Source organism: Nematolebias whitei, chromosome 17, assembly GCF_014905685.2.
Source record: "Nematolebias whitei isolate Nwh7 chromosome 17, NemWhi1, whole genome shotgun sequence".
NCBI lineage: Eukaryota > Metazoa > Chordata > Actinopteri > Cyprinodontiformes > Rivulidae > Nematolebias > Nematolebias whitei.
In genome coordinates, this window is record NC_056514.1 from 23,092,800 (window position 1) to 23,116,176 (window position 23,377).

Consider the following 23,377-nt stretch of genomic DNA (forward strand, 5'->3'; position numbering starts at 1 on the left):
AGAGAACTATGTTCAGGTTCTAGAACAACATATGCTCCCATCTAGACGTCATCTCTTTCAGGGAAGACCCTGCATTTTTCAACACGATAATGCCACACCACATTCTGCAGCAATCACAACATCATGGCTACGTAGGAGAAGGATCTGGGTATTGAAATGGCCAGCCTGCCTGAGGTCCAGATCTTTCACCTATAGAGAACATTTGGCGCATCATAAAGAGGAAGGTGCGACAAAGAAGGCCCAAGACGATTGAACAGTTACAGGTCTGTATTAGACATGAATGGGAGAGCATTCCTATTTCTAAACTTGAGAAACTGGTCTCCTCTGTCCCCAGACGTCTGTTGAGTGTTGTAAGAAGAAGGGGGGATGCCACACAGTGGTAAAAATGGACTTGTCCCAACTTTTTAGGGATTTGTTGACGCCATGAAATTTGGAAACAACAGATTTTGCCCTTAAAATGATACATTCTCTCAGTTTAAACTTTTGATCTGTGATTTGTGTTCTATTCTGAATAAAATATTAGATGTTGGCACCTCCACATCATTGCATTCAGTTTTTATTCACAATTTGTTTAGTGTCCCAACTTTTTTGCAATCTGGTTTGTACACTGCAGCGGGATCTGAAACAGGCCAGTTTGATCCCCTCATATGTTGTTTTCTCTTTGGCCTTCCTTTTTTGTCCCTCTGGGACATTTTTAATTTATGTCAAGTATGATTGTGTTTTATGCAATTGTGTATTTACAAATCTTTTTGTAAATAAAATTGTTTCAACAAAAATAAAAACAATGTATCTTTTTGTAAATAAAATTGTTTCAACAAAAATAAAAACAATGTCCCAGAAGTAATTTTTTGTGTTAGTGACCTCTGGCTAACTTTAGTCTTAACTTCCTTCTTGCACACCTCACATAAAATGTACTTGTTAGGTGTGACTCGCACATCCCCAGTAGCAAGTCTGGGTTTATAAGGCATTATAAATGGACCCATTATAAACATCTGCGCTTGCTTGAACAGCAGGTCCACGTTGTTCTGAATAGTCTCCTTAATCTTATCCATTTGAATTGGAGTAAAGATCTTAATAAAATCAACCAAAAGCTGCTTGAGTGCTTTTAGTAAGACTAAGGTTATTTAAAGAACTCATCTTCCTTAAAATGTCCAGATGACCGGACTGAAAATTGTTGATTGTATACGTGGATTATTGAGCGAGCATGGACTTTGTTGCTTCCTTAAACAACTTTTACTAATTGGCTTTTTATGGATGTGAATACTTTAATAGTACACCAAGTTGTTGCCACTTGGTGCCAACCTGAATTGAATTACATTTAATAAACACTGTATGAAACAAGCAGAACAGCCAACACTGTACGCTACAACATACTATATTAAGTACACACTTGTCAATCTTGCATATATTCTGACTTGTATTGTAGTAAGTACATTAAGTTCTTGTTCTTTATACAATATTGGATAAAGTTTTCAATATCAAAGCACAACCAAAACAAGCGAGGTAGCAGAAAGTTTATTTACAGCACAAATGTCCTATGGCATGCAATACAGAATTGGAAAAAGTACAGACTAATATTTGCAAACCTGAGAAGACATGGAAACTTTAGTCTACGCTGACTACAAGAGTTTGGAAACAGGTCAAGGGAAATGAAAAGTGAAGTACAAAAACATGCTTTCAACTACAAATCATGTGGCACACACATGCTGGTAATAAGATTTACAAAGCCCTGATCAACACCCCTCCCCAAACAACCCACCCTCCCCAACTAAAAAAGAAAAACTGAGCATTTATGCACGCTCTCCTCTAATTCGCCTGGCCAGCTGGATGTCCTTGGGCATGATCGTGACTCTTTTTGCGTGAATGGCGCACAGGTTGGTGTCCTCGAACAGTCCGACCAGGTATGCCTCGCTTGCTTCCTGAAAGGAGAAATAAAAGTGTTAAAATAAAAAAATCTGTTGAGGGCATGCAAAAATAAAAAGCTTTAAAGAACTAAACCCAACCTGGAGAGCACCGATCGCTGCACTCTGAAAACGCAGATCTGTCTTGAAGTCTTGAGCTATTTCCCTGACAAGGCGCTGAAAGGGCAGCTTCCTGATGAGCAGCTCGGTGGATTTCTGGTACCGACGGATCTCACGCAGAGCAACAGTACCAGGCCTGTGGACAAAAACAGTGGCATTAAACACATGTGAAAACAGTATAAACTTTAAAAAAAAGAAAATAAAAAATGTTCTGCTCACCTGTATCTATGAGGCTTCTTCACCCCACCAGTAGATGGCGCACTTTTCCTGGCCGCTTTAGTCGCCAGCTGCTTCCTGGGTGCCTTTCCTCCCGTGGATTTACGAGCGGTCTGCTTGGTACGAGCCATTTCTTAGCTATAAAGGCAATTATTTGAAAAAGAAAGGAAAAATATTAATTCATGTAAAAATATAATTATTTTTTAAAAATACGGTGGTATGCGCTTCACCAAACCGTTCAATAAAAAGGTGACGCAAAACAACAGATCCCATGCTAAATGCGTAACCTTAAAATAAATATATGTGGCAGAGAAACCCAAAATAAAGACGACAGAAATCAAATGAACCGCCATGACTTTATGGAAAGTCTTTCTTTTTGGCGGAAAAACCATTTAACGTTCAAGAGCTTTGAAAAAAAAAAATCTATGCATTCATTATTGAGAGGAAAAAACCGTGAAAAGCTCAGCCACCATTAAGCTACAGAGGACACGCACGTTTCTTTGCCTGACAAGAGACCAAATCTAAAACTAGCATGGACGGCTGCAAAATGGCGCCAGCTAGCTACAACAAAGGTTATATGGGGGGGAAAAGAAGAAAAATCAACAGTGTCAACAAAAACAGACCGTTATATCAGTAAATAAAAGTAGAGGCAACACTAGTTGTACAGTTCATTCATTATAAACGGTATAAATATTTTGAGACACAGCTAACAATTAGCTGTTGATTATGGCGCGCATCGTTTTAAGTGTTAGTATGAAAGCTAACAGTCCGTTTGAGGTCTCAGCTTTTTCTGAAAAATTAGATTAGGTCAAAGAAAAAGCTAGCGTAAACATTGAATTTCGATACTTTTCGGGTAAAGAAGACGGCTTACCGTTTGTGTTTATATTTCGCTGGAGACGACCTCCTTCTTTCGTGCCGCGTCTTACGATAAATCCGCGGCGGAAACAGGATGCGGTATTTATAGCTTGCCCTAACAAAAGTCCAAGACCCGCCCAATGATCAATATGATTGGTTTAGACATAAACTGACAAGTAGAGGACCCAATCAGGATAAACGCCCTGGTCACAGGAGGTGCAACGGTTTTTAGAGGCAATCGTTCGAGTATTTTTGATTTATTCATCCTCAACAGCGCCTTTTTGAACCTAAAATCCATTTTATAAAGCAGTTTTTATATATGGGTTAAATGATTCGACATGGTTATTGGATATTTTTCACTAAATAAAATGTTTTCTTGATTAAATAATTCAACAGCATTCATTTATGCAAACCTGGGTATGAAAATACACATAAGACAGCGGTTCAACATCAACAGGAACCAGAAAGATTGTAACTTATCGAAGTTAAAACCCCTGAAGATTCTGAGATCTGCTCAATTTAACCAGGACACATGTTCTGGTCCTTTGTGTTAAAAGTGGAGGGAAGCTGGCAGAGATGGAGCAGGTAGCAGCCCGCCACTTTGTTAACAACACCCTAGACGTGGAAATTTATACTTCCCTTTAACTCTTTATCCTCCAGATCTGCAAAAATATGTTCCCTTAAAAACATATATAACCCATTCACATTTATGTATTAATTCCCCGGGTTTTCACTTCACTTACTTCAAAACAATAGAATATAAAATGCATAACAACCTTTTAATGTGACTTTATTTTAAGTTTCCAAGTGTGCAAATTAATTATAAAAGCAGACTTAAACGCAGTTTCGTGTATTTTCTCTTGGTTGGTAAACGCACACTGATGGCTCAGAGGGCGGAACTTATTGTGTTGGGGACACGTTTTCAGACGGACACATTTTGAAGTGGCGCTGGTGGTGAGTTTCTGGACACATTTTAGGCTGCTTTAATCGTGTAGAAACAAAGACACGGCAGAATTAAAACAGATGTAATATATTCTGCTGGACATTTTTGAATCTTGAAATGTGTCTAGTTAAAACAATCCTATCGAAAAAGGCGAATTTCAGCTAAAAAACCAGCAACAAACGGAAGCATGAGCGAGCAAAGGCTGCTGTTTATAGGTACATTTAATTATTATGCATGCCACTAAATAATATTTTTAATTATTACCGTGTGCCAGACACACGAAGGTGGATGATGTTTTTGATCATGTCTGTCTGTGTGTGTGACTGTTAGCAAAATATCTCATAAATTACTAGACACCTTTTAATTCAGAAAGTAAAGGATGTGCATCTAACTGATAATAAAGTTATTCACTTCAAGATGGCTGCCACAGCACACTGACCTTAAAAAAAATGGCTATAACTAAATAGTTTGTTCAGATGTTAACATAAAATTTGGTTTTGTTTGTAGCTAAGAAATAATCTCCAACACATTCCACAAAGGATAATTTCAGTTTCAAACTTTGGTTTGGAATGCGGCAGGTGACGTGCATTCCTTAAAAAGCTAAGCCTTGAACTAAAGTGTGAAATAAATACAATGTATAGCTTTAAGAATGTCTGTAGTATCTGATGCATGCACACATTAAAGTAAACCTTTTTGATAAGATGTACTGAGCTTTATTTGTTTTCTGTGTCAATATTAACCAGACATTGATGCTGGAACGAAGAGCGACGCTGCTGCTGGAGCAGGAGTGAATAAACCCCTCTGGTCTCGCAGTGACAACGCCTTCAGATTTAACTTCCTCACTGACAGCTACCCAGCGCCGCAGGAGAAAGCACCTGAGGCTGCACCAGCTCGCATTTCCTTCACGGGCCAGGGCTCCAACTTTGTTTTCAACTTTCAGATTCCCTCTACTGACATGGACACAGAGGAAGGAAAGGCTTCTCTTGCGCAGGAGGTTGTCAGTCCCCCTGAACCGTCAGCTCAGGTGAAAGCAAAGAAAAAGAAGAAATCTGAAAAGAAGAAAGTGTCTGAAGCGGAGGTGCCAGCGAGACCAGCTGAGGGAGGTCAAGGCGATGAAGAGCAGGTCAGTGTGGAGTGTTCTCACACATGTTCTCACCCAGTGTTTCTGACGATCATTTCATTAAATGTTTGATGTGACTGTTTTAGAGCACAGAGGAGCAGCTAAACAGGCAGCTGGACTGGTGCATCGAGCAGCTGGAACTGGGACTGAGGTCCCAGAAGGGAACACCAAAACAAAGTTAGTGTAAAACGTTAGACCATTACAACTATTTTGCTAAATAACATGATGTGGTAGTAGCTGAGAGTCATGTGTGACACAGCTTGGGATGTTGCATGAGACTGGAGCATTTTACTTTTCAGCACAAGACGATCTCAGTCTAAAACTAGCATGAAAGCCAGCGGGCGTTCCTTGAATTGTTCCACATTGGTTCCGTGGAAGAGCTGCTGCCTCTCAGCGAGCAGGTCCCTGGTTCAAACCCCGGTCCAGGAGCCTTCTGGGTGGAGTTTGCATGTTCTCTCCGTGCATGCGTGGGTTTTCTCCGGGTACTCCGGTTTCCTCCCACAGACCAAAAACATGCATGTTAGGCTGATTGGTGACTCTAAATTGTCCCTAGGTGTGAGTGAGAGAGTGAATGGTTGTTTGTCTCGTTTGTCTCTATGTGTCCCTGTGATGGACTTGCGACCCGTCCAGGGTGTACCCCGCCCCTCGCACAGTGATTGCTGGACATGGGCACCAGCGACCCCCGTGACCCAAAATGGAATAAACGGGTAAAGATAATGGATGGATGGATGGATGGTTCTGTGGACTGGCCCAAGTAGCTTGAGTCTTATCTGAAACATATACTTATTTGTTCCAACAAGAGATAAACAACAAATTCACATTTAAATGTGGCTGCTCTTTAACAAATACAAAGGTGAGAGTAAAGGGTGGTCCTTGAGCTTGAACGTGTTTTACCTCGAATCAGGAGTTTCAGGTTTGTTGTCCTTGCTGGGAGTTTCACATTTATAGGATCATTGAGAGTCACTGAACCACCCGTCCCTCCCGTGAGTCCTCTGAGTCTTTGTCTCTTGTTGATGTGAGATGTTGCAGCTACATATTTCAAGGTTGGGGTGGTTCTGTTGGTTTTTCCTGTTTAATGTTAATAGATATGTTTATTTCCGTCCTCTAAAGAGTTTCCAGTGACCCTTTTTCGTTAGGTGTGGATGGACAGTCTTGTCCTGAAGAGATGGCTCTCCTGTGGAGACACGTGTCTGTGAAGAGGCCTCCCTGTTTAGAGGTCTGAACATCTCTTGCGTCACTGAGCTGCGTTCAGCGTCCTGCTGAGTTTGTGTTTGGATGTTTTATCCTGCTTATGATTAAGGGTCGCAGGTTCAACTCCCGGTACCGTAAACATCAAAATGTGGGTGGAGAAGGTGAAACACCCACACCTGCCTCCACCCTCATTTGCTCCACTCTGGGCCCCTGAGCAAGGCCCTTAACCCCCACCATCTGCTCCCTAAACAGGTCTCTCTTGAAAATGAGTTCTCGTGACTCAGAGGCTAACCTGTGTAAATAAAGGGTAAGTGGAAAAAAAAAAGGGGGTGGGGTCTTGATTAGTTTGAAAATGACACATAAAACAACTAAACGATGACCTCTGCATGGAAAATAAGAGGAACAGACAACAACATGAATAAAGAGGTTAAATACATCTTGAGCACAAGTGATACAAAGATGCAAAACACCTACAGAGGAATGTCGAACTGTCCCAGAAAGATGGGGAAATGTGATTAAAGTTTATCTGGTCGTGACTCAGAATTGCAACAAGTGAAATGAGATAAAAATTACCACGAGAGAAGGTCTGGAAAACTGTAACTGTTCCAATTAACTGCACCAGGCAACTAACATAAATACTAGAGAATTTGCATTTCCTGCAAAAATGCAGTGTGAATGCTTCTTGCTGAAGAGTCTGATGAAAAACAGCTGAAATGAGCTAAAAAATAATGTGCTGAAATGCACCTGAAAAGGAAGAACAAGCCTAAGTTACCAGAAGGAAGCAGAAGTGGAAATTTAAAAAGCTGAAATTTCCCCAAAACAGCTAAAAAGTAGCTAAAGAATTGTGGAAAGAAGCTTAAATTTCCAAAAGGAAGTGAAGTGAGCTTAAGTATACCCATTGATGTTGAAAACGTAGAAATTACCACTATAAAGTTGAAATTATCTGAAAAAAAGCTGAAATTAGCCAAAAACTGCTGAATAGTAGCTAAAGGTTGAAAGAAGCTTAAATTTCCAAAGGAAATAAAGTGAGCTTAACTGTACCCACTGATTTTGAAAAAAAAAAAAGCAGAAATTACCACAATAAAGTTGAAATTATCTGAAAAAAGCTTAAATTAGCCAAAAACAGCTGAATAGTAGCTAAAAAAAATCTAGAAAGAAACTTAAATTTCCAAAATGAAGTGAATTGAGCTTAATTGTGCCCACTACGGCTGAAAGAGGCAGAAATTAGCACAATAAAGTAGAAATTATCTGAGAAAAGCTGAAATTTGCCACAAACAGCAGCATAGTAGCTAAATCAAGCAGAAAAAAAGCTTAATTTACCTGAAGGAAGTGGGTACAGCATGATTTTGCTGCATTAGGCTTTAAAAAGTTTAGTTTAATTGTTTGCAAAAAAAATGTGGCATTAGCTGAAAAAGCTGCAATTAGCATAACAAAAGCTAAATGGTAGCTGAAATGGCTGAAACATGCAAGAATACGTTTCAAGAAACACAAAAATAAATTACCTTAAAGAGAAGAAAAGTCAGAATATGGCCTCAGTCACAGAGAAAAAAGGTTCAAACTAAAACAAAATGATTCAAAATCAACTTGGAAGATTCATCAAAAGTTTTCAAAGTGTTGTGAAAATGATAATAAACGTCTGCGAAACAAACAAATTGCAAATAATGCGTGTATAGTTTTCAACCATTTGGTTGTTTTAAAAAAAAAAGGTCAGTTTTAAAACTTAAGCTGCTAATATATTATGGAATAATAGCGCTTTTGATCACAGCTTGTAAATAATGTTGCATGCAGTCTTGTGTGAGAGCTCACAACACGTTAGCTCTCAGATTATGAGTTCAGGATGACTCTCAGCTACCACCACGCCAAATTTGAGCTCAATATCTGACCCGAGCTTTAGCCATTTATGTTCTTGCCAAGGTCAGTTAGCTGTGGAGTCCTTCTTGAAGCGGGTTGTTAATCAGTTGATGTACATGAAATTTGTACTTTCTCAACGTTTCATTCAAACCGATGTGGTGGTTCATGAAATTAACAAAGTTTAATTCTACAACGCTGAAACACTAAACGGATACTGTTGTGGGTTCTCTCTGCAGAGGAGGAAGCCTCTCGTGCTCTGAAGACGCTGCGCAGCTCCAAAGCTCCCCTGGTCAAGAAGAGGCAGGTGATGAGAGTCATGGCCGGAGATTACAGGAAGAAAATGGAGGAGGAGAAGAACAAGCAGTTCAGGCTCATTCAGAGCGGTGAGTGGGTCGTGATTAGGTCTTTCCAACGTTCTTTTATGTGAAACAGTGACTGAGGCAGGTTTCTCTCGGTTTGACAGAAGTCGCATCAGCTCAGGTCAAAGTTGTATCCGATCGACCAAAGAAATCGATTTTTCACCGGAGAGCTGAAGGCCAAACCAAACCCCAGGACGACGAAAAACCAACGCAGGTGCAGGCAGAATCTTCATCTTTTGTTTTTGTTCCATTAAAGGAGGAATTCTGCTTTAACTTTTTCTGACTTTTTCACCTTTTTCTAATGAACTAATGTAAAAAAAAGTTTTCACTCACTCTACAAGAACACAAACTGTGTAAATAAACACCAGAAGGTTTAAAAGGCAGCAGAAGCTCCTGAAGATTTTATTGACACAAGGGATTTAAATCAGTTCTAATACTCTTGAGTTTTTTTATTGCTGCTTTTCTGTAATATTTCAATATTTCTTTTGTTTTGTCTGAATAAAAAAGTTTATAAAACACTAAGTTTGTCTTTATCGATAGTATGTTTCAGTTTTTAATGTAAGTCTTCAATTCAGAAACTTTTTTTTAATCATTGAAATTTTTGAATGAAATTTGCCAAGACTGTTTTTAAAGGCAAAGAGTAAAACAGGCGCTGATGCTAAACTTTGGGATTTATTCAAACCGTTTAAGATTTACCGGTATTCATGTTATGTTGTTAATTTGTCACATGCAGGTTAGCAATGCAATGAAATGTTCAGGGTGAGAAGAACCGATTCGACTCGCCAAAACCAAAATACAAGAAACGTTAAAGCATGCAATAAAGGTCCAAAATGTTTACCATGCATATTATAACAGTTTGTACGCTGAAAGTTATGCAAAGATTATACAACCCCAGTGCTGAAGGTGTTAGGGCCCTGTGTAACGTGTAAAAATATACAATGTTCTGCAAACCTCACAAACCCATATTTCTTTCACAACTTTATGGTAGCAAGACATCTAAATATAAAATGTGGGACGGGGAGGCAGAAGTCCTAAAAAAAACTGAGAAAAGCCACAACCATTCATTCAACCTTTATTTATACAGGTTAGTCTCACTGAGCCTCGAGGACTCATTTACAAGAGAGACCTGATTTAAAGTGATGTAAAATACTAAACAGTCTGTGCTGGTTTTTGTCATGAACTTAGCAGTTGTTTAAAATCCCTTAGAGTGGTTAAAGTTGACAACTTGAGATCTTTTTGCAAGGTGTTCCAGGATACAGGAGTGGAGTCGGAGAAGGCCCTTTTGCCTAATTCGGTCAGCACTGAGGGGATGCTGCATGTAATGATGTCCTGAGAGCGCACGCTATAGCTGCACTCACAAAATGACATGTAGGAGGAGATAAATTACAGTCAGTTATGAATCTTAGCGCATTGTGATAGACGGCGTACTAGAGAGGAAGTAGAGAAGTGAGGCCATCTTGTTTGTTATTAAAACTCACTTCAAAACACTGCCTCTCTAATGGTATAGGGGTGCATTAGGGTCTGTCATGGACAGCTTACACATCGGAAAATATGTATGCAAAGTGGTATATACAGCTTTTAGAACAACACAAGCTTCCATCCAGACAATGTTCTTTTCAGGGACTGTAGACCAGGACTGTTGAACAGTCCGAATCCTAAATCAGACGAGAACAAGGACAATCCCGACCCTCCAAAAAACTGGTTCCTAGATGTTTACAGAGATGTGTTGTGAACACCAAATTTATATATTGTTTATATGTGTACTGTGTTCTACAGTGAATAAAATATGGATTTAATACATTTACCAATCTAACTGGTGGGGAGGACGGCATAAAACACAAGTTTGTCTTTATCAATAATAGTATGTTCCCGTTTTTAAAATCTCATGGCGGGATGTGTTTCAAGTCGAGCACTAATGAATGTGACACACGAAAAGTTTGCTCTGCTGATGAAACAAACCGCCTGCTGGTTGTAAGTTTTTCACCTTCTCTTGTAATTCTCCACATGAACATATTAGTTTACGTATTCTGTCTTTATACGAGTTTAGTGTAGTTTGTTAGCAAACTACAAGTGTAGTTTTCGGGTGGAGGGAGAGAGAACGGCTCCGCTGCTAAGCTAAATCAACACCAGCTGTGATGCTAATCGCAGCTCAGAAAAGCCCGAGTTAGTTCACGTTATCCAGACTTTTCTGCATCACTCTGTTGGTTTTTCTGTCTTTTATTTGTCTAAATAAATAGTGAAAGTCGATAACCGCAGTTTAGTGGTTTTATGGTGTTCTGTCTCTGAGGAGTGGAAATGTCCGAGTTAAGTGATGAGGCCAGTGAGTCCGAGCAGCTGGGGTCCAGCCTGTCCCTGTGGCTGGGGGACTCTCTGCTGAATGTCCCCCTGGACCTCCACACCGCCTGCTCCATCGGACAGTACGACGTTGTGGCTGAGTGCATCAAAAGGTGGGCAGCTTTTACACAAATCTACCAGATCTAATGGTCTCCAGACTCTTGAGGTTGTTGTATTTTTTAGGGGTGAAGTGAACCTGGATGGCAAGAACATTGGAGGATGGAGTCCGCTCATGTACGCAGCTTATATTGGACATGACAACATTGTGAATCTCCTGCTGGAGGCTGGTGTGAACGTGAACGCCACCACAGCTAAAGGACTCACTCCACTGATGCTGGCTGCGAGCTGTGGGAACGAAAGCATCGCGTACTTCCTGCTCCAGGTACGAAAGCCTCTGAAAAATCGCAGCATGCTGTGTCGGAGGACAAAAGGTCTGCAGTCGTTTTTATTTCTGAATGTACGGTCAAGTTCCATCCATTTAAAACTGCTTAGATGTTATAAAACTAGATCACTCTGAAATGTGGCTCCGCCATGCTGGAAGACAAACGAAGCGCTTTTAACTTTAACTTGTTTTTCGTCTGCAGTATATTGCTGTTTTGCAATTGGAAAAAAAAAATCAGTTCTGCATTAAATAAATAAAATGTGTGGAAGCGCTTGAGCCAGCTGACAAGCAGCTAATTGAAGTTATTGAACAAATATGTTCATGTAAGCAAATGGACAACGGTCCTAAACACGTCCTGATGTTTGAATTGATCTGGTTTTCAGCTCGTGCACAAGCAAAGACCTCGCACACAAATCTCATCTACAATCATTTTATCTCTGGTTGAGTGCAGGAAACTGGTGTCAGGTTAAGAGTTATGAAACCAGGTAAACTACTGATGTAGTGAGGTCTTTCCCCATCTTGTTCACAATATATTCCACATCACAAAAAAAGTCAGTACTTGGTGATGATGCTGAAAATCAACATCACATGATGAAGTTGGTTTGTTTTAATGTTTTCTGTTGCCAGAAGTGCTCATGTGTAGTGAACTTGACCTGATGTCAAATCAATGACCTTAGGATCATATGGTCAGAAACTGTCATTTCATTGATTTGAATCCAGAAATACAGTTTGACCCATCCTGAGACTTTCTTTCTTGAATTAATCAAATGGAAAAAGACAATTCTCTATGATCATTACTATTTTACAAATGTTTTGATAATCAAATTGTGTTAGTTCAAACAATGTTTACATGTTGAAGTGAACTACTCATTTTTATTAACTGTGGAACAGTAAATAATGATCCTTAATCCTCATTCAAAGAAGAAATCAGGTTAATACACATTTCTTGATTTTCTGTCTTCAATGAGCAAAGTTGTAAGTGTGTTAAAGTTCAAGCTTCGGTCAACTAGAAAGTTTACTGAAAAGAAATGTCATGTTTAACTTTTACAGCGAGATACAGGAGAGGTGGCTCCACGAAGTCTGGTTTTGCCATGATATCTTTCTGTCTGTTCTTAAACAATTTGAATCTTTTCCTTGACTTTTAATAACACCTTACATCACAAACCACACCTCTGCTTTGGTCCATCCACCAATCAAAAAGCTCTCAAATGAACCGGAAGTAGAGCCCATTTAAATGTGGCAACTTCCCAGTTCAAGTAGAGTTCAGAGTTTCAGAGTTCTTGGAGTTCACAGAGAGTTCAGCTCAGTCTTGAAGCTGCTGTAAGCTCTGTCTTGAAGATGGAGTAGAGTTCAGGAGTTTTGGGATCCAGAATGCAGAGAGTTTGGGAGTACCTGAATGCAAACGCAGGCATTCATGGATGCTGCTAAGCCAAACAAGCTGAACCAGAGACGATTTTGGGAATTATAACTTCTGTTTGGATAACCTCGCACGGCTCTCTAGGTATTTGGCTGTTCTCACTGAGACGCTGAACAGTGGTTGGAAGTGAGACTCCACGCCGGAACTGATCTATCTTCAGAAAAGGTAAAAGTCGACCTTCACCAAAAGTGTACTGTTTGGGACAAGCTGATTTCCGAAGGAGCGTGCACGTTCTGGTTAAAACAGACAAATTCCCTCACACATTTCTCTGTAAGATAAATCTCAATTTTCCATCTTTAAACTCTCCTTTCTGCTAGAAAATTAATCCAGATGTTTTCATTAATGTCTGTGGTGAAGCAACGGAAAATCATGGCCGTATGGTTTTCCTGGTTGTAAAGCTGATTAATTATGTTGTTGTTTTCATATTCTGCCAAATTAATGTAAATGTGTGATGTGTTAAACTTGATTCTGTTAATAAATGACCCACTCGCTTGGTGAGTCAAAGATAATTAACGTCTCACGTCCACATTTCTGTTAAATTCAAAGCACGACATCATCCAGTCCAGAAAGATGAGTGAACCCGTTTAATGTATGAATATATCTCAGGATACGTCATACTACACATGTAGCTGAAGCTGTTGTTTCATAAAAGGAAAAAAGTGTTGCAGATGAATGTACCTCCAAGAAAATTATCCAGTACCAGCCACTGGTGCCTTCGCTGCTGGGACCTCTCAAGAGTTTGTCTTTGTTTCATCTCGGTTCAGAAATACAATTTCTTATCTCGGTCATCCCTGTTGGCTGAGCTGACGATGGGTGAACGTTATAGTGAAAGAATCACTGATTGCTCTTCGTCTTCTCTCCAGCGTGTTTGTCCATTGGAGCTCGTCTTCCAACATGGCAGCAGGACCACGTGTAAATAAACCAGATCGTTGTGGGGTGGTCTAGAATCACGTGTGTGGTACCTCAGGGTTCTGTTTTGGGGCCAGTTCTCTTTGTTTTATAAAATCTTTAAAGAAATTGATCAAAATCTCAAAATTAAAATCTTGGCACTAGCTTCTGTTAAAGCTTTCCACTTCATCTTGGATCAGATCATCTAACCAGGAGTTATTGGTTTTCATTAAACCTGATTTTAAACTCAGGAGGTCGAGTGTGGTGCTTATGTTACAGTCTTGTATTGTTTTATTTTTTGTGGTATTTTATTTTATGGTCAACCTTCTATAAATGTTTTGCGGTTATATTTTCATATCAACGTCCATCAGTAACTTTTTTTTTTTCTTCTTTAACCCAACTAGCAAGGGGCAGATTTGGAGCTGAAGGACTCTCGAGGCTGGACGGCTCTGTTTCACTGTACGAGCACAGGCCACCAACAGATGGTCAAGTTCCTGTTAGACAACAACGCTGATGCTACAGTCAAGTGAGTGTCTTTATGGAGATTAAAAACAGCAACAGTCACTGGCTTCAGATTTATTGAATTTATTCATTCTTCCCCGTCTATAGAGAGCCAGGGTCTGGGTTCACTCCCCTGATGGAGGCTGCAGCTTCTGGACATGAAATTATTGTTCAGTACCTCCTCGACCATGTGAGTAGATCACACATGTCGAAACCTCCATTTGACCAGTCTGACCTGTGCTAGATGGGATTCTGTTGATTTTATTTTTTTTCTGCACATTTCTTCAGTCCCACTGGAGGAAAAAAGACAATGAATCAAATGATAAACCCAAAACGACTGTTTGTTTCTCTTGAACTTTATAGAAAGTTAAAGTTGATGACCATAATGCCAAAGGAGAAACTGCTTGCACCCTCGCCAGGATTTATGGCTACACTAAGATCGTCAGCCTCATCAACTCGCGTTCTCCAAGAAATAAACCAGGTGATTGTTTGGATGATGTAAAGTCTCCACTTGTTTCGGTGAATTACAAGTTCTCATCTCGTTTTCTAAAGGATTATTTATTTAGTTAAATTTGCATGCTCCCAACTTGTCAGGTCACTTTGAAGACTTGAGCTCCTCTGAGGATTCGGACAGCGCGCCGCAGAGGGTTCGGCCCAGTCGGAGCCGAGCTAAAGGCGCCAGCATCCACGACGGGCCTCAGGCTATTGCAAAGTTCAGTGTGGGAGGCACCAGAAAACTGCATGGTGGGTCACATGAAACATCTGGAGCTGTGGATTAGCAGAAGTTGTCGAGTTATACATTCATTTCCTGCAGAAATGATGCCAGCGCTTGTTAATGTTGATTTTATCTTCACAGAACCTCCCGCTGTGCTAACAGGCTCCACGACGTTCCGCGATATTGGAGATCAGAGTGAAGGCATCCGCGACAGGGACGTGACGTCGCCAATCAACGAGCTGGACGGTCAGAGCCACAGCAGCAGAGGTGAGAGGCAAACGACAGGAAATCTCAGTCCTGACCCGTTTGGGTTAAATCTGCTCAGCATGTTTATATTTGTAATGCTGTTTGCGCAGACGACAGTCCGTTCTTTGACAACGACATGCCCACCATGAGGAGCAGCAGTAGCAGCAGTGAAGGTCTGCCTCACGTGACCGGACTCAACTGGGAAGGTTCTGTGGAGAGTAACGAGGTGAACGCAGCAGGATGCGCTTAAAGAGAAATTCATTTAGTTAGTTGTTAAGTTGTGATTCTCACGTGCACTTTCATCCACCAGGACTCGGACCAGTGCATGAAGAGCAGCTCTCGCAGAGTAAATAAGGGTCATCACTCAAAAGGCAAGGCTCGTCATGGAAACAGCGAAACGGCCCACCCCAGCCAGACTGGAAACTGTAGCAAACACACAACCCCCCCACCCCCCTACACTGGACCAAAGGCACGTCTGTTAACCGTTTGTGCTCTGTCCGTTTGTTGGGAAGTTTTACAGCTAAGTGCCTGTTTGTCCTGCAGGGTCTGGCAGAATTCTTGGAGCAAATTGGCTTCTCGAAGTACCTCCCGTTACTGAAAGAACAGGACGTCGACCTGCGGGTATTTCTCACCCTGACAGAGAACGATCTGAAAGAGCTAGGAATCACGTGAGAATCTTTATCCTTCTTTTTTTTTTATCCCATTACGGGGGGTTGGGGGGTAGAAATGCAATTAGTGGATGTTTAAATCTGTTCCCTCAGTTAAAACAGTTTATTAACAAGGCTGTTTGGTGCTTTTTGGCAGGGAAACTGACGCTGAATCACATCAAATACTTATGACTCACATCTTTGTTTCACTCCAGTAGTTAAGTTAGAAACATTTGTTGTACAAAGTTTATCCTCGTGTTACTTTGATGGTACTGAAGCATATACTCCGCTTGGTTTTGAGTGGCTTTGAATAAAAACTCTAAAGTGTGCTCCTCTGCAGTTGAGGTAATGTTTGTAGTTTTACAGTTTTGTTTAAAGTTAGTGAATGTTTCTGAAGCCAAACGATCTATGGTTTGCTTTTGAACAGAACGTTGGTAAATCTGCACACACACATGAACTAAACTGAGCAAACCGATTCTTTCAGATTCAAATCTTATTTCTACCACACCCCCGGGGGGCTTTATAATACAGTAGTCCCTCGTTCATCGCGGGGGATCCGTACTCTGAAGCCCCACGATAACACATGCAGACCCTTTCCAAAAAATTAGAACATCATGGAAAAGTTGTTTAACTTCCATAGTTCCATTCAAAAAGTTCATCTTTAATAGATGATAGATTCAGGGCCTACAATTTAAACAATTTCAAATATTTATTTGTTTATTTTTACATAATTTGGGCTTCCAGCTCATGAAACCCACGAAAACAGGAATTAAAAAAATTAGAATACTTTGAAGACATCAGGCCAAATGTTGCAGGGCATGAATGTTTTAAACTGAGTGTGACATTAATCATCTACTAAACTCAAATCCCCTGCAGAGGTTTCCCCAGGTGTCATTAAGGTCGTTTTCACACCAGATAGTCCGGTAGACTCGGTTCGGGACCAATATTCATTACCTTTTGTTTACATTTGAGCTGGTGAGTTTGCATTCACACTGCACTGTGCAGTCGAGTCAACCTGTTGAACCAACCTGTTCCCCCGCTCACCTGTGGGGGCGCTGCACCAAGAACTACTGAAAGAAACGACACAAAAACCTCTGAAGACACGTCTTCTTCTTCTTCTGTAAATAAAAATAAAACGAAGTGGCCTCAAGTTTTAGCAGTTTTAGGAGTTATATTTTGTAATTTTTCAAAAATGGACTTAGCATGAGCAGAAGATGAGACAGAAGACCATGGAGAATATTGTTTTTCCACACAAGTCAGCTGACGGCTCCATATAAGGTCAGAGAAATGCGTGTTTGTTTACCCTGCGGAGCGGGTCCGGTCTGTTTGCATTCACACTGCACTCGAACCGCGCTGGAGTTCTCTTCTACCGGACCGAGACCTAGGTTTTAGCCCGGGCCAGAGTTCGCCTTTTTGTTCCGTGACAGAGTTCGATGGTGCGTTCACACCTCCCTAAACTAACCAGACTTTCTAGGAAAACGAGCTAGAGTTCGATTAAAGCGGACTAAACAGGGCTGGTGTGAATGCACCCTAAGTTGCTTCAGTTTGGTTCAATTGTCTCAGTTCGGTTCAATATGGGGAAGACTGCAGACCTAACTGGCCAGAAGACCATCATTGATCCCCTCCATAGGATGGGTAAGCCACAAAAGTTCATAGCTAAGGAGGCTGGCTGTTCAATGAGTGCTGTGTCCAAGCTTATCAATGGAAAGTAGTGGAAGGGCAAATGTGGCAAGAGAAGATGCACCAGCAAAAGAGATGACAGTGGGCTTCAGCAGATTATCAAACAGAGAAGATTCCAGAATCTGGCAGAGATCCAGAAAGAGTGGAATGAGGTGGGAGTCACAGCTTCAAAAAACACCACGTTCAGACGCATCTGGGAGATGGGCTACAACTGTTGGGTTCCTCGATCCTCTTTTCCGATGAAAGTAAAATGTGCCTTTCATTTGGAAATGAAGGTCCAAGGGTTTGGAGGAAGAAGGGTGAGGAACAGAGCCCATACTGCTTGAGGTCCAGTGTGAAATATCCACAGTCAGTCATGATTTGGGGTGTAATGTCCGGTGCAGGTGTTGGTAAACTCTGCTTTCTTAAATCCAAGGTCACTGCAACAGTCTACCAGGATGTTCTGGAGGACTTCATGAATCCTTCTGCTGAGGATCTGTATGAAGATGCAGATTTAATCTTCCAGCAGGACCTGGCCTCTGCCCATGCTGTCAGAAATGCCAAAACCTGGTTTGATGCCCATGCCACAGTGCTTGACTGGCCAGCCAACTCGCCAGACCTAAACCCCATTGAGAATCTATGGAGTATTCTCGAGAGAAAAATGAGGAGCACCAGACCCAACAACAAAGAAGAGCTGACAGCATCAAGGAAATCTGGGCTTCCATAACTCCCAGTCACTTTCACAGGCTGATTGCCTCAATGCCACGTCACATCGAGGCAGTGATTAAGGCAAAGGGATTCCCAAGTATTGAAGATTGACATATCGTTTTGAAAGTACCATATTTTGATTGATTTGTTGTGAACCTAATTTCTTTCTTTTTTTTTTCCTGCAAAAACTGAGTAGTGTGGGCTGATGTCTTCAAAGTATTCTAAGTTTTTGAAATCCTGTTTTTGTGGGTTTCATGAGCTGGAAGCCCAAATTATGTAAAAATAAATACTTGAAATATTTTAAATTGTGGGCCCTGAATCTATCATCTATTAAAGATGAACTTTTTGAATGGAATAATGGAAGTTAGTGATACAGCACGAGGTGAGATCTTTCATGGAGCCCCAGTCCGAGGGAGATTGACAATCATGTTTAGCTTCTTCCATTTTCTAATAATTGCTCCAACACTTGATCTTTTTTCACCAAGCTGCTTGGCAATTGTCCCGTAGTCCTTTCCAGCCTTGTGGAGGTCTACAGTTTTGTCTCTGGTGTCTTCGGACAGCTCTTTGGTCTTAGCCATGTTAGTAGTTGGAGTCTTACAGATTGTGTGGGGTGGACCGGTGTCTTTATGCAGCTAACGACCTCAAACAGGTGCTTCTAGTTTAGAATAATAAGTGGAGTGGAGGTGGACTTTTTAGAGGCGGACTAACAGGTATTTGAGGGACAGAATTGTTGCTGATTGGCAGGTGTTCAAATACTTATTTACAGCAGTAACACACAAATTATTTATCATACATTGTGATTTTTGATTGTTTTTTTTTAGATTATGTCTCTCACAGTGGACATGCACCTAACATGAAAATTTCAGACCCCTACATTATTTCTAAGTGGGAGAACTTGCAAAGACGCAGGGTGTTTAAATACTTATTTTCCTCACTGTAATAAATATAGATATAGAGATAAATAGATATATATATATAGATGGATGGATGGATAGATATAAGGCCTTGTAAACCCTTCCCACACTTGCAATATTCTAAACAATGTTTCTAAACTAAATGCTATAAAAGAGCACAGAATGTCATGATTTCAGCTCTTCCTCATTTGCTCTTTGCCTCCTGCAAGCGCTCTCGGCCACGCCCACTTCTCAGCTCTGCAGGTGAACAGCTGATCAGCTGCAGCAGGAAGTTTATCCTGCAGTAAGGGCTGCACAAAGCTGCAGGAGGAAGCTTTTTCTGCAGCTCTGGGCTGTACAAATTTGCAGCAGGTGCTAAATAATGTAAAATAATTTTAAATAAAAAAATTCCATGCCATTCGTGCAGCTCAGCCATCAATCAGTCAATTGTGTGTCATGTCCAATCTTATTTTGAAAAACTGTGACAGAGCGAGTCCGCGATAAATGAACCGTGAAGTAGCAAGGGACTAGGGACTATTTCGATTCTTTAATCCCGAGCACCTTGTTCTCCAGACTGTTTGGACCCAAACGTAAGATGACTTCGGCTATCGCGAGGTGGCACAGCAACGCTCGGCCGCCCTGCGATGCTCTGGAGCAAGCGTACGCTGACCAGCTTGAGGCCGAGATGCAGGAGATGGCAATCCAACTCCACAAGGTCTCTGTGAAGAAAACGCCGACTAAAAGCTGAACCAAAATGCATTTTTAACATCGTTCAAATGACTCTGCCCGTGTAGCGCTGCGGGGAGATCGAGAGCCTGCAGAGCCAGGTGTCTCAGGAGAAGGAGCTGCGGACAGTGATGGAGGGGTGCCTGATGGAGGACAAGATGGCGTGGAAGAGGGTCCACGCTGAGCTGGTGGAAGACCACCGGCTGGCTCAGGACGCGAGCAGCACACTGACGAAAGCGAGGGCGTGTCAGGCTGAACTGTTGTCTCGTTTCACCGCAGATGTGAAAAGCCTTTCTGACCCCGGTCTGGAAGAGAGAGAAAAAACTGACACTGGTGATGAGAGTGAGTCAACAAACACGGTGCCGGATAATTAGAAATGATCTACATGTGTATTTATTAATCCAAGTTTATTTCTTCAACGCTGCAGACGAGCTGAAGTGTTCCACTGTTGTCGATCTCTTGAAGAAGCTGAATTCTTATCAAGAGGAAACGGGTGAGTTGAGAGTATCGATCAGATATTGAAGCGGTTTCGATGATCAGTCGTTAATGTTCGCTCTGTCATCACAGCTGGGACTCTGCAAACCCTCCTGCAGAGTCTGAGACGACTGAGCGCCCCTGAAAAAGTCTCAGACAGCTGGGAACGACCTTAAATGTCTCAGGTGACGGCAGTCGTTTGTCTCAGCACGTGTTTGTTTCATAAACGAATCCTAACTTTCTTCTGTCCTGCAGTGGATCGTGGTTGACGGAGGGTGATGTGACCACCCTGAACAAATCTGTGAATTGGGAGAAGGCTGAGGACGAGGCCAGCCCCTCTGGAGCGAAGCGGCTCAGCGAATGGAGCACACCTGTTGCTCGCCTGTGATTGGCTGATGGACCGGAGCTTGCCAGATGAGGACAAGGGCAACGCAGCTGCTGCAGAGAAACGACGAGCAGGCCGGAGGGGTCGTGACCCTCCAGCTTCTTGTGCCAGACTCCCGTGTTGGAGTTGTGCACAGAAAAACAGGAGGAAATGAATCGGAGTGCCCACTCATCAACGTGGAGGCGTATAAGAATCTAAACCACATCGAAGATACGTTCTGCAGATTTACACTCTAAATGAAATTTATTCTGTTTAAATCTGTTTTAATTAAAAATGTCCATAAAACATTTATTTCTTATAACGAGGATTTCAGAATTTCTCCTCAAAGCACAAACCCCTTGGTAATACCTCCATGTTGCTGTCGTGTGCTTTATTTAAACCAGAAATCCTTGTAGTTTTAAAAGTAAATAATAATAAATAAAAAATAATTAAAATGAAACCTGTCAGAAATTTAATGTTAAAAGCTTTTTCACAATTGTCAACCTTAATTTGACATAACATGCAGCAAATACCCTTTTAATTTAAATATGGGAAGTAAAAGCTAAAATAACTGTGTGAAGATGAACCTTCACACTTGCAGCTCTAGACATTTATTAAAGTCCATTCGTTAATTTTCTTCACGTGCCTTTTCATGTCTGGGTCATGGGGAGCTGGTGCTGATCTCCAGCCATCACTGCAGAGTCGGGGTACACCCTGGACAGGTCTCGGGTCCATCACAGGGACACCGAGACAAGTGATCACTCGCACCTAGAGACACTAATTAACCTAACATGAATGTTGTAGGTCTGTGGGAGGAAACGATTTCCTGAAAGACCCCAGGCCAGGAGGAGAACCTGCAACCTTCTTGGTATGTGATGCCGGACTACTAGTTTTTATCCAAGTTGGATTTTTGTCAGGGGGTACAGCATCTGTGGTTGAGCGCTCACCTCTCAGTAGTGATGGGTCCTCCTGTGCTGAAGCTTCTGAGCCTGTCGAGAAATCCCAGAGGATTTTAGTGAAGCGTGTACCAAAGCTTAAGTAAATGGACTATACGTACCGTATATAGTGTCTTTTTTCTTATCAAGACACTTGAAGCTCTTTACAACACGACCTGTGTCCTCATGTACCCATTCATACAGCACTCTACTAGATTTGTACAAAGATTAATCAGTGATTTATCACATTCATGCACCGATGGGACACGCATCAGAGGCAATGAGGGGTTCAGTGTCTTGCCCAGGGACACTTCAGCATGTGACTGCTGGTGGAATCGAACCCCCAACTCTTGCATTGGAGGACGACTGCTCTAACCACTCAGCCACAGTCGCCCCCGTGCGAGTGATGTCACCGATGACGTCTGAAGCTTCGTTAGTTCAGGACAAGGCTTCACGTTTTGTCGCATTTCACCAGCTTGTATCAGATAAATGGATCCCTGCAAAACCTGTGTGCACGTGCACGTGATGACAAGAGCTTATGTTTATGGAGCCTGCAAAAAGAAGGGCTTCACCTGCGTGGAAACAGTTCAAGATTTCTCTGTTTTACCCAGAATATGTTTATCTGTGCCTGTCAGATACTGACGTGTTACTACTATTCTGCAAAGTGCCTTTTAAAGTAAACTTTTTTTTCCTGGTGTCAGATTTAATGAGCAACCATGATAACATCAACAATACAACTCATACAAGTCACGAAATGAGGACAAGAATGATTATTGCACGATAATTGAGTTTTGTACCTTTTAATCACAATAAAGTATGTAATGGAATCCCAGAGGGCAGAAAGAGGAGCTGGATGAGACTTTGGTCTCCATGATTGTTGAGACATGGCTGGCATAGTAAAAGAAAAGCTTCAGAGACTTTGTGGCAAAATTAGATCAAACTCCTGTTCTCTACAAGAAACCTTGTTGAAAATATTAGTGTTGAAATGAATCATTCTCTTGCTCATGGTGGTTGAGAACCAACTAGAGGCCAAAGCTGAGGTCCATAAAGTTCCTGCAGTGATTTCAAAGAGAACCTGACCAAATCTAAGCTCAGTAGAATAAATGCTTAGACTTTATAATAGAAACAAATCGACTCCAGTATTCATACATTCACTGTCCCACCACTGCAACATTTTTAACATCCCATGACTACTGACGTGTATTAAAATAAATAAATCTATCACCATTAACCAAACGTCAAACTGTACATGAATAAATGTTAAATAAAAATTGGGTGCTTTGATTTCTTTTCAAGGTTCACAACTGAAATTACAAAGTTTGACCAGTAGGGGGGGTTTGTGTGCACATGAAGCCAGAAATTAATATTTTTGAACCAACTGGAAGGAAAGCTTGGCGGCTTCATGAAGCATCTTCTGGCCATCACTACCTCAGAGAAGAACACAGGATCAACTTCCTGCCTGGGGCCTTTCTGTGTAGATCATACGTGAGTTTTCTCCAGGTAAAACCAGTCTCCTCTCAGGTTAACTTTAAATGGTCCCTAGGTGAATCTGTGTTGGACTTGCAACCTGTCTGCTGGAGATGGGCACCAGCTCTGAGACCCAGAAAGGAGATGCAGGTAAAGAAAACGTACAGATGAAAGAGTCAGGTTGAAAAGAAGAGATTTTTCTCAAACGGTATTTAAAGGTCTCAATGCGTAATCTGCCTCCAGTCTAAACTTTTGACACGAGGAAGATTCAAAAGGGTTCAAAATAAACAATTACTGTCACGAATGGTTTTACAGTTTGGTTCTGTAATTATATATTTTTTGGCTGTTAAGATTAGGCCTGTCACGATAAAAACGTTTTGCTGGGCGATTGTCTCAAATTATTGCGATAAACGATAATATTGTTTGAAATGTGACAATAATTAGTAATGTGAAATTTAAGAGGAA

At 41.3% G+C, this 23,377-nt stretch overlaps 3 protein-coding genes across 3 annotated transcripts; 2 read left to right on the top strand and 1 right to left on the bottom strand.

Moving 5' to 3' along the window:
* Positions 1 to 1,481: 1,481 nt before the first annotated feature.
* Positions 1,482 to 3,197, bottom strand: h3f3d (H3 histone, family 3D). The gene is made up of 4 exons (XM_037691376.1): positions 3,109 to 3,197; positions 2,241 to 2,375; positions 2,004 to 2,157; positions 1,482 to 1,919 (listed from the first exon to the last, which is right to left on the bottom strand). Exons 2-4 carry the CDS (start codon positions 2,366 to 2,368, stop codon positions 1,791 to 1,793), a joined length of 411 nt encoding a protein of 136 aa, XP_037547304.1. The 5' UTR covers positions 2,369 to 2,375; positions 3,109 to 3,197; the 3' UTR covers positions 1,482 to 1,790.
* Positions 3,198 to 4,026: 829 nt separating this feature from the next.
* c17h8orf33 (chromosome 17 C8orf33 homolog) lies at positions 4,027 to 8,965 on the top strand. The gene is made up of 5 exons (XM_037690816.1): positions 4,027 to 4,250; positions 4,779 to 5,158; positions 5,242 to 5,332; positions 8,434 to 8,580; positions 8,661 to 8,965. The coding sequence occupies exons 1-5, from the start codon at positions 4,223 to 4,225 to the stop codon at positions 8,837 to 8,839; spliced, it is 825 nt and encodes a 274-aa protein (XP_037546744.1). The 5' UTR covers positions 4,027 to 4,222; the 3' UTR covers positions 8,840 to 8,965.
* A 1,886-nt stretch (positions 8,966 to 10,851) lies between these two features.
* Positions 10,852 to 20,727, top strand: anks3 (ankyrin repeat and sterile alpha motif domain containing 3). The gene is made up of 15 exons (XM_037690817.1): positions 10,852 to 11,003; positions 11,074 to 11,272; positions 13,982 to 14,103; positions 14,187 to 14,268; positions 14,442 to 14,559; positions 14,673 to 14,822; positions 14,935 to 15,060; positions 15,150 to 15,265; positions 15,350 to 15,508; positions 15,583 to 15,707; positions 19,520 to 19,661; positions 19,741 to 20,014; positions 20,100 to 20,165; positions 20,240 to 20,331; positions 20,402 to 20,727. The coding sequence occupies exons 1-14, from the start codon at positions 10,852 to 10,854 to the stop codon at positions 20,320 to 20,322; spliced, it is 1,914 nt and encodes a 637-aa protein (XP_037546745.1). The 3' UTR covers positions 20,323 to 20,331; positions 20,402 to 20,727.
* The last annotated feature ends 2,650 nt before the right edge of the window (positions 20,728 to 23,377 follow it).